The 13,394-nt window shown below is 38.5% G+C and overlaps 2 protein-coding genes across 2 annotated transcripts in view; both read right to left on the reverse strand.

Moving 5' to 3' along the window:
- The window catches only part of LOC144664044 (uncharacterized), a 136,553-nt gene that overhangs the window by 74,570 nt on the left and 48,589 nt on the right, over window positions 1–13,394 (reverse strand). Inside the window, exon 10 of the mRNA XM_078525166.1 lies at window positions 9,203–9,370. Coding sequence (XP_078381292.1) covers window positions 9,203–9,370 — 168 coding nt within the window. The remainder of the gene's footprint in view (window positions 1–9,202; window positions 9,371–13,394) is intronic.
- Window positions 272–2,333, reverse strand: LOC144663282 (uncharacterized). The gene is made up of 4 exons (XM_078524181.1): window positions 2,105–2,333; window positions 1,265–1,656; window positions 473–503; window positions 272–285 (listed from the first exon to the last, which is right to left on the reverse strand). Exons 1-4 carry the CDS (start codon window positions 2,148–2,150, stop codon window positions 272–274), a joined length of 483 nt encoding a protein of 160 aa, XP_078380307.1. The 5' UTR covers window positions 2,151–2,333.

A 13,394-nucleotide genomic window follows, 5' to 3' on the forward strand; every position in this document is an offset into this window, starting at 1 on the left:
TGCAAACACCTTTTAAAGTGATAAAGACAGAGCCATGAGCTTTTAGAAAAGAGCATACACAACTTAAGGGATTGTTGCAAAACAGTGGCCAATTGTGGCCAGTGGTAGCTTGGCTGATTATCCATAGTGATGTGTGTGATTAATTCACATACCGGGTACAGTAAGTGTAAGCTGACCTGTCTACGTGTACTGCAACGTCCATGAAAGTGAACAAATCTCTACGTTTCTCCCCAACGTCAGCCTTTTCAAAAGAACTGCTGACAAAAATTAACTAGCTACCCAAGTCTGAGTAAAACAAGAACATACCAGTCTTTACTTAAAAATAAGTGAGAACTCCAACCAAAAACAGGGCGGCTGATGTTCTAAATAGATATTTTCAGAATAATATATCTCATCCTTTTCGGGTCATCGATATACAATTTATCTTCCGACATAAAGCTTTCACAAAAAAAAGACAAGCAAACTATCTCACCTGGTGCCTTGGGTGGCAACGTTGGTGGATCCTACAAAAATAAACAGAGCCGTGTTCTTTGTTAACTTGTTTTTTTTTCCCGTTTTATTTCACCTCACATACGATGTACATGTTATAACTTAAAGGTCGGGACACACTCAGAGGCGACAAGTCGCTCCATGCGTACTGCTTCAAAACAAGTCGCTGCGACAAGGCGTTTGTTCGCTGCACAAACAGTGAATTTGGAAGAGTGGAAATGCGAATTTGTTTTCCAATTCAATATGGCAAAAATACAGGACGGTGCGAGAACGCTGCGACAACGCTGCTACAACGCTGCTACAACGCTGTTACAACGCTGCGACCACGCTGCTACAACGCTGCGACAACGCTGCTACAACGCTGCGACAACGCTGCTACAACGCTGCGACAACGCTGCGACAACGCTGCGACAACGCTGCTATCGCTCATTTTGTCGCTGCGATGCGTCGCACGAATTAAACCAGTTGGAATTCGTGCGACACATCGCAGCGACAAAATTCTGTCGTAGCGACTTGTTTGTCGCAAGAATTCACCATGTCTCACGAGGCGACATGTCGCAGCAACAGGTCGCCGCGACGTGTTGCAGCGACGTGTCGCCTAGTGTGTGCCGACCTCAAGGCTTAAAACTGTAAAGCACTTTCAAGATTAAAAGAAATTCAACACATACCTAACTTTGCCAGTATATATCCCATGCATCGTGTGAGCACCTTTTTTAGGAAACAGATCATTGTGCATGTGGTTACCTTTAAACATTTATAAAAAACCTTTTCTCACCTGTACTGAGAGTGTAAACCAGCTCATTTCGGTCTCTGGGACGTGATCCTCATCCACACGGATTCTGATCCCATAATCCCCAGAATCATGGCGTTGAACATTGAAAAGAGTAAAGGCCACGTAGTCAAGTGTCAAATCTCCTGTCCAGTAAAAATGTTTCACGGTCGACTTAATGGTTTCCTTTCCAGAAGCTTCTCGAACATATGTAATCCTGATAGCATCGATAACATCGTGTTGTTTATCCCAAGGACCAAAATGAACTTTAATCTGTCTTGATTTCTCTTGGTCAGTAAAAGACAACTTCCAAGCGAATGTTTGGTTAGATCCAGTTAATGCCATTGTCGTTTTGTTCTGCTCAGTAACAAAACCCATGCCATATGCTTGATTCAACACTGAAAATAAACATTAATTTAGTGTGTATTATACTGGGGCATTCTAAGGGCAAAAACTGTTTACTGAGAACAAGTAACGGAAGTTAAAAAATTAAGAAATTGAAATGGCAACTGTGTAATGTAATGTAGTTCATTTCTTTTGTGCAAAATGAAAAAAAAAAAGTAACAAAGATGAAAAAAATCCTGCTATGTACAGGTGTACAAAAGGAAAAATATCAAACGTTCGAGAAACCCCTGCTTCTCAAAACATTAATACGCAGTTTGCCAACATTGTATGTAAGAAACAGTTGTTGAAACTTGCATTTGTATTAAGTAAGCGAGGATGTTTGCGACACGAGGAGAAGAAACAGCATCGCAGTTTCACATAAAATTTGATGCTAGGCTCTAACATTAAAATTTAACAAACATATCTAGATCTAATTGACAACAAATGATCTTGTATACTTACAAGCTATCAAAAGTAACGTTGTTAAAATGTATTGGATGGCAATCATCTTTGGCCGATGTAGATGAAAGATAAAAAATTCCTTTTTGTGCTTGTGCGTTGAAAATATGCCCCTCGTTTCTTGTGTTAACGTACAATTTGCTACGTTTAAAACTTGGCCATAGAAAACTACATTTGGCTCCTGTTTAGGACTGACTTCACTGCAAGCGGCCGCCAAATGCGAAAAGAGTATTTTGATGCTGCCCTTTTGTAAACCGACAGATAAAAATTTCACTTTCTGAAAATGAAACAGCTGGGTTGACTAATAGCCAAGTTGGATCACCTTCCAAACAAAAGAACATACTTATTCGTTCCAAATAATGTGCAATATATGTTCCAAATAATAGTGCCATTGGGGAGGGAGCGGCTGGTCGACAGAAATTCCTAAAGATAGCCTTAAAAGGCGACGTCATATGGTTTGGTTTCAAGCTATCATAGGATTAAGGCTGTAAAGGGAAACTAACCATGCCCTATCTGAAACACTTGGGCTTGAACGGTGAAGCGGATGTTCCAAGTTCTGATTACGTGAGTTTATTTGAATTTAAATTTTTTATGATTTTTGTGATACTCTTAAAAATGGGCAAACATAGTGTTTTTCATCTTAGTTTCTTTCAAGTAATGGTCTTTGGCAGGATTTTACAGCTGTCACAAAATTGATAAAAATTGTAAGAGTTTATATGGTTTTGGGGGACGCTGGCTTACAATTAGAGACGTTTGTATGGATTTTTAACCATGTTTCAAGGTCCATAACTTCGTTTCTGTTCATCTTGAAAGCAGCAAACTTGGTCAAATGACCAATCTCACCGTGATCTTTCATATGGTGGTGTCAGATTATTGATTACTTAAGATTTGAAACTCGCCCCAGTCCCCTGCGCCACCTCCGAACGACCAATACTAATCCTTACATGCGGTTTAACTAATAATTACCTGATTAAATACATTATTGTGTATCAAAGTTTCGTTTACTTGTTGTGTGCTACGATGTTTCCTGGTTTTTCCTGTGATATCCTTCAAATCACTATTAGCTAGCGAAACAATGGCTTACTTCAAAACAAACTACTAAATACAAATTGCTTAATGACTGATTCTAAGGAATTTCAACATTTAAACTACAGTAAAAACCCACATATAAGAACCTGACATTTAAGAACCTGTTAGGCTAAAATTTCATTTTTAAGCATCCTTCACATAAGAACCATTTAAGGCTAAAATTCTAAAACAGGTTTTTATTTTCAAAAAAGAAAAAATAATCTTTTCAAAAATATAGAATTAAAAAATCTTCTCAAAAATATATTTTATAACTGTACACATTATAGTTACAGCATAGTTAACAGAATCAGTTTAAAAAAATATAGTATTTTGCTTACCGAAGTCTCCAAGAATACTGTTTTTGGACATTAAAGACCAGATCATTTAAAAATTCTACTTTATTTCTTGAACAAAAGTTAAGAACCTAATTAAGAACCTAGTTAGCCTAATTTTACACTAGATACTATTTATATAAGAACCTGTTTAGGCTAACTTGAAAAAGCCTAGGTTCTTGTACGCGGGTTTTTACTGTATATTGTAATTTTACTTACCATTTGAGCAGTTTTCAGTCGAGTGTCTTAAAACCAAAAGCAAAGTAATAACGCTGACTAATAATAAAGGACAGAGAATTGAATTGTTTAAAATAATGCCTTAACTCCAAACTTTACGGGAAAGGGCAGAAATAAACTTTTATATTGACAAAAATGGAAAAAAAAAACTATTGCTTTTAGACTTCTCGCGCCGCCGTTTTGGATTTTATAATATGACGTGTAATGGTTGCCCAATTGTTTCACACAAATGATCCGCTCCTTCTAACAATAGCAGCAACCATAACACGTCATTAAATCCAAAATGTCGGAGAGCGGGAAATTTAAAAGCGACACTTTTCCACTTTTTGTTGCTATTACAGTTGAATCCCGATAACTCGAACCTTAAAGGGAAATCGGAAAAGGTTCGAGATATCGACGATATCGGGAGTTCGAGTTATGGAGGGTAAAATTAGTGAAAAAATTACCTGAAGGGGAATCAAAAAAGGTTCGAGTTAGCGGGATTCAGCTGTAAATGTTATTTCTCCCTTTCTCTACGTCAACTTGTTGTAAGAGTCGAGGTCAAAACATTTTAATGGCTGCATGGTTAACGTTAATCAATGCCTTTAATAGGATAGATAATTTTAGAGGAGAGGACTGCCGGGACTTGCTTTTTTTTACTGCACTAGAATGTATCCCATGGCTTTGATGTGCTTGTCTCCATTATCTCCGTAGTATTTGACCTCGTTGCCTCGTTGCCGTTGCCGTGTTGGAGTTATCGTGTTTTCCTCCAGTACCAAAACCAATCCTCGAGTCACAGGATGCGCAGTGATTCTCGTTGTCACTTTTTTTTTTTTTTTACGAAGTATCTTTATTGCCATTTCAACATTGTACAAATGTTACAGAGCAGACGTAAGTTACAATTAAGTTACATAGTTTACAATCTGTTACAATTTACATAGGAAAATAAAGGTACAGGTACATAGTAAAATAAAGTACATGAAAAAATATAAATAAATAACTAGATTTAAAAATAATAATAATAATAATAAAAATAAATAAACAAGGAAATAAGCTTACATAAAGTCTTTCCACTTTAATTCGAAATTGTTTTAAAATAGTTTTATTTCTAACTGCAATATGTTGTATAGTATTCAATCTGTTTTTTAGAAAAGGAGGAAAGCTGTCAAAAGGTACCTCATCGCAGTCTTGGGTCGTGCAAAAGATATAATACTTAGCAACAAGTGATATGTAATTTAAAATTTCTTTTAAAATATCTTTTATCTTTTATGATACGTCAGTGTCCGGCAGATCAATTTCATGTATTTGTCTCACCCTTCAGCTTCGACAAATAATTGATTTGCTTGCCACTGACACACAATATTTTGCTAAACCTAGTCCAATAATTGTTAAATATTACCCAATCCTCAACCCCTTTGGGGGGGGGGGGTGATATTCCTTAAATCTTTTCAGTTCTTGACTAATCCCCACCTTGTCCCAAGGTGAGCTCCAAATGATTGAAGAAAAATATGACTTTTTATTGAATAATTAAGGGTATCCATCTTTAAACCTATTTTACTTTACGCTAGCACTTGGAAATTTACTGCGTCTATTTTTGGGGAACTCAATCAAAATTTAACAGACTTTGCCAACCAAAGTGAACTTAATTTGTTGTTTTTTGAATAAGGATAATAATTCGTCGTTTCCATATGTCTTTAGGCTCTTGAGTTCTTGAAGTGAAACTGGTGACAAATAACAATGACTATTTGTTGAAGGTTTGGTGAGATTAGAGTGAAAATATCCCTATGTTTTGTATTGTCAAAAATGCACTAAATTGGCCGGGGCAGGTACCTTAAAGATGTAAAATGTTCCGGGAGAACGTGGAAAATGGGCTCCCTTTTATGGGGCGGTGAAAGGGGGACCTCAAGATGACTGAAGGGAAGCCATTTCTAGGCCCGAGGTATATAAAAACGTTTGTATCATACGAGTTGAAAAAATTAAAAGGGCAAGAGAAAAATGTCATTTAAGAACGGCTGACTGTAAGGACCGAGAACGCTCCGTCAGCGACCCATTTGGCAAATCGCAAATATTTTACTTAAAGATACCCTTTGGTGGAATATTTTTAGAAATCATAATTTACACTTCCAGCGCTTTTATATTGTTCAATAATTTACGAAAATGTGAAAACGCGGTCAAAGTACGGTTATTCTTCCGATAAAACGCCCGAAATAAGGTGCGAGGACGAAGCTTCTGCCAAGTCTTAAAATATTTTCAATTTCCGTCAAACGTTCCACAAAGGTGGAATGAGTGAAATTAAAGGGGCTATGTCACGGCTAATTTAATTTTATGTTATAAAGTTTGTCAAATATTTGCTATGAAACTACATGTTTGCAAAGAAATTAATTCTATGATTCTTAATGAAAAAAACATAGCTTCATTGCAGCCAAATGTGTCTCCTGGGCGTTAAGCGTTATTAGTTAAAGTTACAAGCATACAAGATTAACTTTGAAAACTGTTCCGCCGGACCATATTTCAAAAACCCACATCGCAATCCGTTTCAATCTTCGTCGCTTTTGGCCATCCGTTCCTTTTTTTGTATTTGCTGTGTCATTGAAATGTTCCTTCACTGTTTTAAAAGGGTATTTTTTTATATTTAAACGAATTTGATGGTCATTTCCTATGGCTATGTTTGGCTTAAATCCGTGACATAGTCCCTTTAAGGTTATCTACGAAAAACGTATTTATATTTTTTTTGCAATATAGTCATATGAAACCTTACACAAATAATAACATCGCATTTTTTGTTCTAATTTTTAATCATTCATATTACGCTTACATTTCATTTTCCAACACTCTTATTTGCACTAGTAGGCAGGCAAACAAGAAAAATGGTGAATAAAGTAAACAAATTACACTGGTCTGATTTTCATCTCAGCTCTCTTGACGGAGTAGTGATATCCTTTCCAGTAATACCAGATGACACCATCAGCATAAGATGAGTGCTTGCCATGATGATACACACCGTTCAGGTTGGAAGCATGACAGGCATTGTACCACCAGGCTCCTTTATACCTTACAGCACAGTTACTGGACCAGCTGTCATTATCCCGATCCTTGGTTGTAAAGAGGGAACCACCATGCCCAGAAAGGGAATCCCCTGCCGTACCTGGAGAGAATACACGAGAAGAATTGTTCATAGGTTAAAAAAGGAGGCCTGTCAAAAATAAGGGATGGCGTTTTTATCAAATCAGTGTTAACTGGAAAATCCAAATAACTAGCTAAAGATTTTAAAAAAATACGCAAAATTTACCCGAGTAATTTCCAAGACTCAGCTGGTAGTTAGTCCTCTCGCTCGAAACTGCAAACATGTCATACTGCGCATAAGCCTTATTGCCAGAAGTGTCTTCCAGATCTACTCGAAGCATGTACCTCCTATATTTCGTTAGGCGGTGTATCTTGTCCAAACCCAGCCAAAACTCGCCATTCAGGTCACCAAAGCCAGTCTTGTAGTCGTCCCAGCCGCGGTAAAAGTTAACGGAACCGTCAAATCTCTTCTGAATCACTGTCCATCCCCCTCCGGGTGTTGTTAGGTCACAGTAAACAGCCATGGCACCTGCCCCTTCAGGGTTGATTGTAAAAACACCGCTGATTCTTTCCCCGTTTATGTAAGGCTCAGCACAGCTCTTCCTTGCTGTAAAACAACACCAAAATTAGTATTTTTAATTTGAGACCGAACCAAGAGAAAACGGTGTCAAATGTTATGTTTCTTGAACTGAAATTTTATGTTTCTTAAACTGAACGCCGCCATCTTGCAGCCAGTAATGTACTCGTGACGTCAAAGAGCTCAGCCTGAAGTTTGGCGGGAAAATTTTGATAGTCTAAACTCCTTTTTTTGTATTTCTTGGAACTCTGTTTGAGCAAAATGGAGCTGCACATACAGGCATTTTAACAAACAAAAGCCACTACGAAGAAACAAAGAGTTTCGAGTACATGTATTTAAATTCCTTCAAACTTCAGGCTGAGCTCTTTGACGTCATGCCTACATTACCAGCTCCAAGATTGCGGCGTTCAGTTGTCGAGTTTTGGGAAAGATTTCGTAGGGTCATAGCGCACGTTAGAGGCTGAAATTTCAAGTTGTGGTGAATAACAGATTTTTGTAAAAACTTCATATTGGCGTGAAGAAAATAAATGACCATTCTGGAGTTAGCTTCTCCTTTAAGCCCCCGAGAAAGGACAAACGGTCTCTTGCTCACAGCGGCCCTGTATATTATAAGAATTAGACATTTCTGTCTAAAATCTAATACATCCCATCATAAAAATTAGTCTCTTTCGTTTATACATTGTAGTGTTCCATTCTTACTGCACTGGTGCATTTTGCTTTTATATTCTACGCAGCGATGTGTTTTTAAACAAAACTTGATTTCTGTTCGATCGCGCTAAACAGAGAATAAAAAAATAAAGGATCCTGCCCGGCGATCGCGTGCTTTCATAAAGCGATGACGTCATAAACCTGTTCCACTTTCGCTTCAAATAATATAGCAGTCTTGATGACAGCCGTGGAGCCAAACAAGTACAATGTAAACACTTGCTTCGTTCGACTTGCACAAGACGTGTATTTTCCAGAAAAGCTTTTGCTTCGGAGCTTCCCGTAAATCTTGTATTGAACTGTTGTCACAATTTCCAGGGACGACTTTAGAGGAGATTGTTCGAGGAAAATCTTCGTGTGTTTCATTCAGACTCGTACCCAGTCGCTTCTCTTGCTTTTTTAGCGGCGCACAAGGCATCAAGGGAAGGACGAACTTATTTTACTTTTTCTACGTCCTTCCCATCATCCTCTTCGAACGTAGCCAAAAACGAGTAACGACTGGGTACGAGTCTGTGTTTCATTCAACTCGAGAAGTGAACACCGCGCCACAATTTTTCCGCCTCCTCATACTATCACTTCGTTTACATCGAAATGAAATGTCCAGTCGATTTAAACTTAAAGAAGAATTTAATAAAACAATTATTGTATTCGCCCTTGTTGGATACGAGTCGTTATAGCCAACTCGGCGCTTCGCGCCTCGTTGGCTATTTACCACCTCGTATCCAACGCGGGCTCATAGAATAATTGTTAAGTATTGTAGTTTAGTATATACCACACAAGTGAATAGTGCTGTTTGCGCGCGCTGATTGGTTAACTCGGGACGAGGTTGGTGTATATTTATCCACCACTATCCACCTCCACTTCGGTGAATAATTGTTAAATATTTAACACTTGGTTCGGCTTTGCCAGTTTTGAAAGCTATCAATTGACCACAACATGGATGTCCAGTATCAAAGATGTAAAAAAAGCTGACATTAACGTTAACCCATTCCTAGCGTGTGGCCGCCTTGTTGCCCGACGTCGTCCCACGTACGGACGTAGAGCGCACGCGCCTGCGAACCATGCCGCCGGTCAGGATGACTATGAAAATTCTCGTATGGTTATGGGGCTCCGCTCTGCGGAGGAGCTCCGCTATTTTACCTTTGCACTGGGGTATATCGTCTGTCCATGTTCCATCGTTACAGTTGATGGTTGCCACTCCTTTCAGTTCAAACTCATCTTGACATTTAAAGGTCACTGATTTACCATGTCTAAAATCATCACCAGTTCTCCTTCCGTTGCTAGGCACGCCGGGATCGGGACATGGAGCTAAAAGTACATTATATATTCAATTTATTGCTGTTTTTGTTCTTTGATAATAATTTCCTCCCAGCTTGTAATACACAAATCCCCAATACAATCTGCTCGGCTTAAGGCGGGAGTTCACGTGATAGCCTTTTTCCACCGTTTCAAGCAATCCAAAAACTCTCTGCTCATTTCACAAATCTATGTTTTGTGGTGTTTAGTTAATTTTTTGGTGAATTTTTGGGATTTTTGGGAGGTGATGAAAGCTTTTCTCAAAGGAGTAGCAAAATTTGGAGAAATAAGAAATATTGAAGATTAATTGTGATTTTAAAATTAGAATTAGAAATTAAAAAATAGTACATTGACACCAAAACAGTCCCCTGACAACCTGGAGTGCTCTTGCGTCGGGGTCAACTGTTTTGTGGCGTTCTGAAAACAATTTTCTTTCTCCAATCCTTCCTTTAAACCTCCTAAAATTTTACTCAAATTCACATTTACTCCCGCCTTAAAGACGTTGACTCAAGAGTTTAGTAACCTGACCCCAGCATCACATATATATTTTTTTGTGGTAGTAAGATTGGCGATTGCCAGATTTGTTTTAAAGAAGAGCATCAAAATCCAAGTTGAAAATGTGCTAAATGTTTTCATATGCCCGCCGTGAAACACTTTAGAATGTGATTCCTTCGACTCTACTAATGAACACAAAGTTATATGATCTTGATGTTTTAATTGGGTCAATTTTAGCTTACCCCAGCATTGTGGAAGAGGCGAACTCCAATATAAAAGGGTAAGTTATATGATCTTGATGTTTTAATTGGGTCAATTTTAGCTTACCCCAGCATTGTGGAAGAGGCGAACTCCAATATTTCGTTTCTTCGCAGTAAATCTCACTTGCTCCTGATAGTGTGTAGTTATCTTTGCAAGTAAATTCCACTGAACCACTATAAATATAACCAATCTTCACATGAGCTTGTTCACCGTTGATAGGAGTTCCTGGATCCCCACAGCTTATAACTGTGAAAAAATACATAACATAACAGCGAAAGAGTGACTTGATTTTGTAGAAATGGATAAGTTCATCTGTGGACGTACATTTACTTACAATAATGTTTTTTGTTGAGGGGCCGGTATTTCCTATAATGGCCTATACGGGGAGGCTCAGACTGAAAAGGGTACCTTTTTATGCTTCAGGTATATAAAAGGGTAAGGATTTCACAAGTTTAGGTATATAAGGGTAGGGAAATCTGTCATTTAGGTATTCGCGTAACCCCTACGTTTAGGATTATACACCTAGTGTTGAAATAAACTTGTTCCTGTTCTTTCAACAAGTTTTTATGTATGTGTTCGTCGCGTTAACATTTTGAAATGTTACCCCCTCTTCGCGTTAATTTCCTATATTAGGAAGTAATTTTCCTTCAATTCGCTTTAATTTCAGATTAAAATTAACACAAGCGTTAACTTCCTATAACAAGGTACTTACCAGAGCATCCAAACAACTCCAATCTGAGACAGACAACATTATATTCATTCGGCATCACGCTTAGAGGCGCCATTGGGTAAATACGAATCGAGTGTGTCCTTATTGGAGGCTGCAGATTGTGCTTCTTTAAGGCTCGGACATTTGTATTGCCTTCCAATGTCTATACAAACACAAAACATAACATAGCTGGGAATAAACGGTTGTAATTCGAATTGGTTATACGTTAAGGTATCTATTCTTAGCGGCCATTAATTTTAGCAATTTTTTCGTAGAAAGATTTAGCGAGTAGTTATTTTAGCGATTTTCCAAAAATTTAAAATAGTGATATCGACGAACATATAGCTAAGATGGAAATAAAAAAAAATCGCGAAATTTAATACACTTTTTCGATAATTTGCAATCGCGAAAATTATTCCTCGCGAAATTCGGCTCTCGAATTTTTTTGCGAAATTTAAAAAGTACGCGCAAAAATTAGTTAAAAAGGCACGATTAAGGTGTGCAGATAAATAGTAGTATTAATGCTCAAGAAGTCATCGGATCTCAATTAAACAAAAACACCACTTTTGGCAAGGTTATTTCTTTTGCTGCTTAATGCGTATTAACTATCCCTATTTTAGAGCGGTTTTCACTTGAGTGTCGAAAGTAATTTGCGTTTGCTTTGGTTTTGCATTACTACGCTCAGTGATTGGTTTAAAAATTTCGCGCCACTTTCTCGACCAATCAGAACTAACACCAAAACCAATCGTGACTCGCTCGCGCACGTTTTCCCGCGCTTCGCGTCAGCTACATGTATTTGCTTCGAGTTTTGATTGGTTCATGGTTCACTGGATTGTCTGTTGTGTGTTTTGTGATTGGCCAGAGGATTTGCTTTGGTTTTGGTTTTACAACGCTCAATAGAAAACTGCTCTATCAACGTAGTTAAATAGGATATCACACAACCTCCCTCAAGACAGGTCATGTGGCTTTAAACTACAATTTAGGATTTTATTAAAACTGGATTTAAAATCTTTTTAACGATGACAAGAGGAAGACATTCTTAAACCTACTTACCAGGCTTCCATCTGCTTTCTGATAGCTCGACCATTTTCCTTCCATCAGGTACTTGATTTGATATTTCGTTGCCCATATCAAATTCTTATAACTTCCCTGTGTCACTACCTTTGTTATTAACTTTTCCTCGTCCAATAGGATTTCTACATAAGGTGAATTATCATTCGGCTCTGAGCACCAGGCCCCTCGGCGCTCTTCCAGTCGTGCAAAGGCAGGGACATGGTTTGTACTTAACGTGGATGATGCCGAGATGTTTGCATTTGGAATTCCTTTGCTTTTCATCCCCAGTGCAGATTTGCAAACACCTTTTAAAGTGATAAAGACAGAGCCATGAGCTTTTAGAAAAGAGCATACACAACCTAAGGGATTGTTGCAAAACAGTGGCCAATTGTGGCCAGTGGTAGCTTGTCTGATTATCCATAGCTAGTGATGTATGTGATTAATTCACATACCGGGTACAGTAAGTGTAAGCTGACCTGTCTACGTGTACTGCAACGTCCATGAAAGTGAACAAATCTCTACGTTTCTCCCCGACGTCAGCCTTTTCAAAAGAACTGCTGACAAAAATTAACTAGCTACCCAAGTCTGAGTAAAACAAGAACAAGAACATACCAGTCTTTACTTAAAAATAAGTGAGAACTGAGGTTCTAAATAAATATTTTCAGAATTAAATATCTCATCCTTTTCGGGTCATCGATATACAATTTATCTTCCGACATAAAGCTTTCACAAAAAAAGACAAGCAAACTATCTCACCTGGTGCCTTGGGTGGCAACGTTGGTGGATCCTACAAAAATAAACAGAGCCGTGTTCTTTGTTAACTTGTTTTTTTTTCCCGTTTTATTTCACCTCACATACGATGTACATGTTATAACTTAAAGGTCGGGACACACTAGGCGACAAGTCGCTCCGTGTGTACTGCTTCAAAACAAGTCGCTGTGACAAGGCGTTTGTTCGCTGCACAAACAGTGAATTTGGAAGAGTGGAAATGCGAATTTGTTTTCCAATTCAATATGGCAAAAATACAGGACGGTACGAGAACGCTGCGACAACGCTGCTACAACGCTGCGACTACGCTGCTACAACGCTGCGACAACGCTGCGACAACGCTGCGACAACGCTGCTACAACGCTGCGACAACGCTGCGACAACGCTGCTATCGCTCATTTTGTCGCTGCGATGCGTCGCACGAATTAAACCAGTTGGAATTCGTGCGACACATCGCAGCGACAAAATTCTGTCGTAGCGACTTGTTTGTCGCAAGAATTCACCATGTCTCACGAGGCGACATGTCGCAGCAACAGGTCGCCGCGACGTGTTGCAGCGACGTGTCGCCTAGTGTGTGCCGACCTCAAGGCTTAAAACTGTAAAGCACTTTCAAGATTAAAAAAAATTCAACACATACCTAACTTTGCCAGTATATATCCCATGCATAGTGTGAGCACCTTATTTAGGAAACAGATCATTGTGCATGTGGTTACCTTTAAACATTTATAAAGAACCTTTTCTCACCTGTAC

Source organism: Oculina patagonica, chromosome 8, assembly GCF_052425735.1.
Source record: "Oculina patagonica isolate OP01 chromosome 8, crgOcupat, whole genome shotgun sequence".
Classification (NCBI taxonomy): Eukaryota; Metazoa; Cnidaria; class Anthozoa; order Scleractinia; family Oculinidae; genus Oculina; species Oculina patagonica.

What these genes read in the sequence shown, in the direction of transcription:
- LOC144663282 (XM_078524181.1), bottom strand. Translation starts at nt 2,150, where the DNA reads ATGATTGCCATCCAATACATTTTAACAACGTTACTTTTGATAGCTT. An exon ending in AACGTTACTTTTGATAGCTT is followed by an intron (nt 1,657 to 2,104) that starts GTAAGTATACAA and finishes GTTTATTTTCAG; the next exon opens with TGTTGAATCAAGCATATGGC. An exon ending in GGTTTACACTCTCAGTACAG is followed by an intron (nt 504 to 1,264) that starts GTGAGAAAAGGT and finishes TTATTTTTGTAG; the next exon opens with GATCCACCAACGTTGCCACC.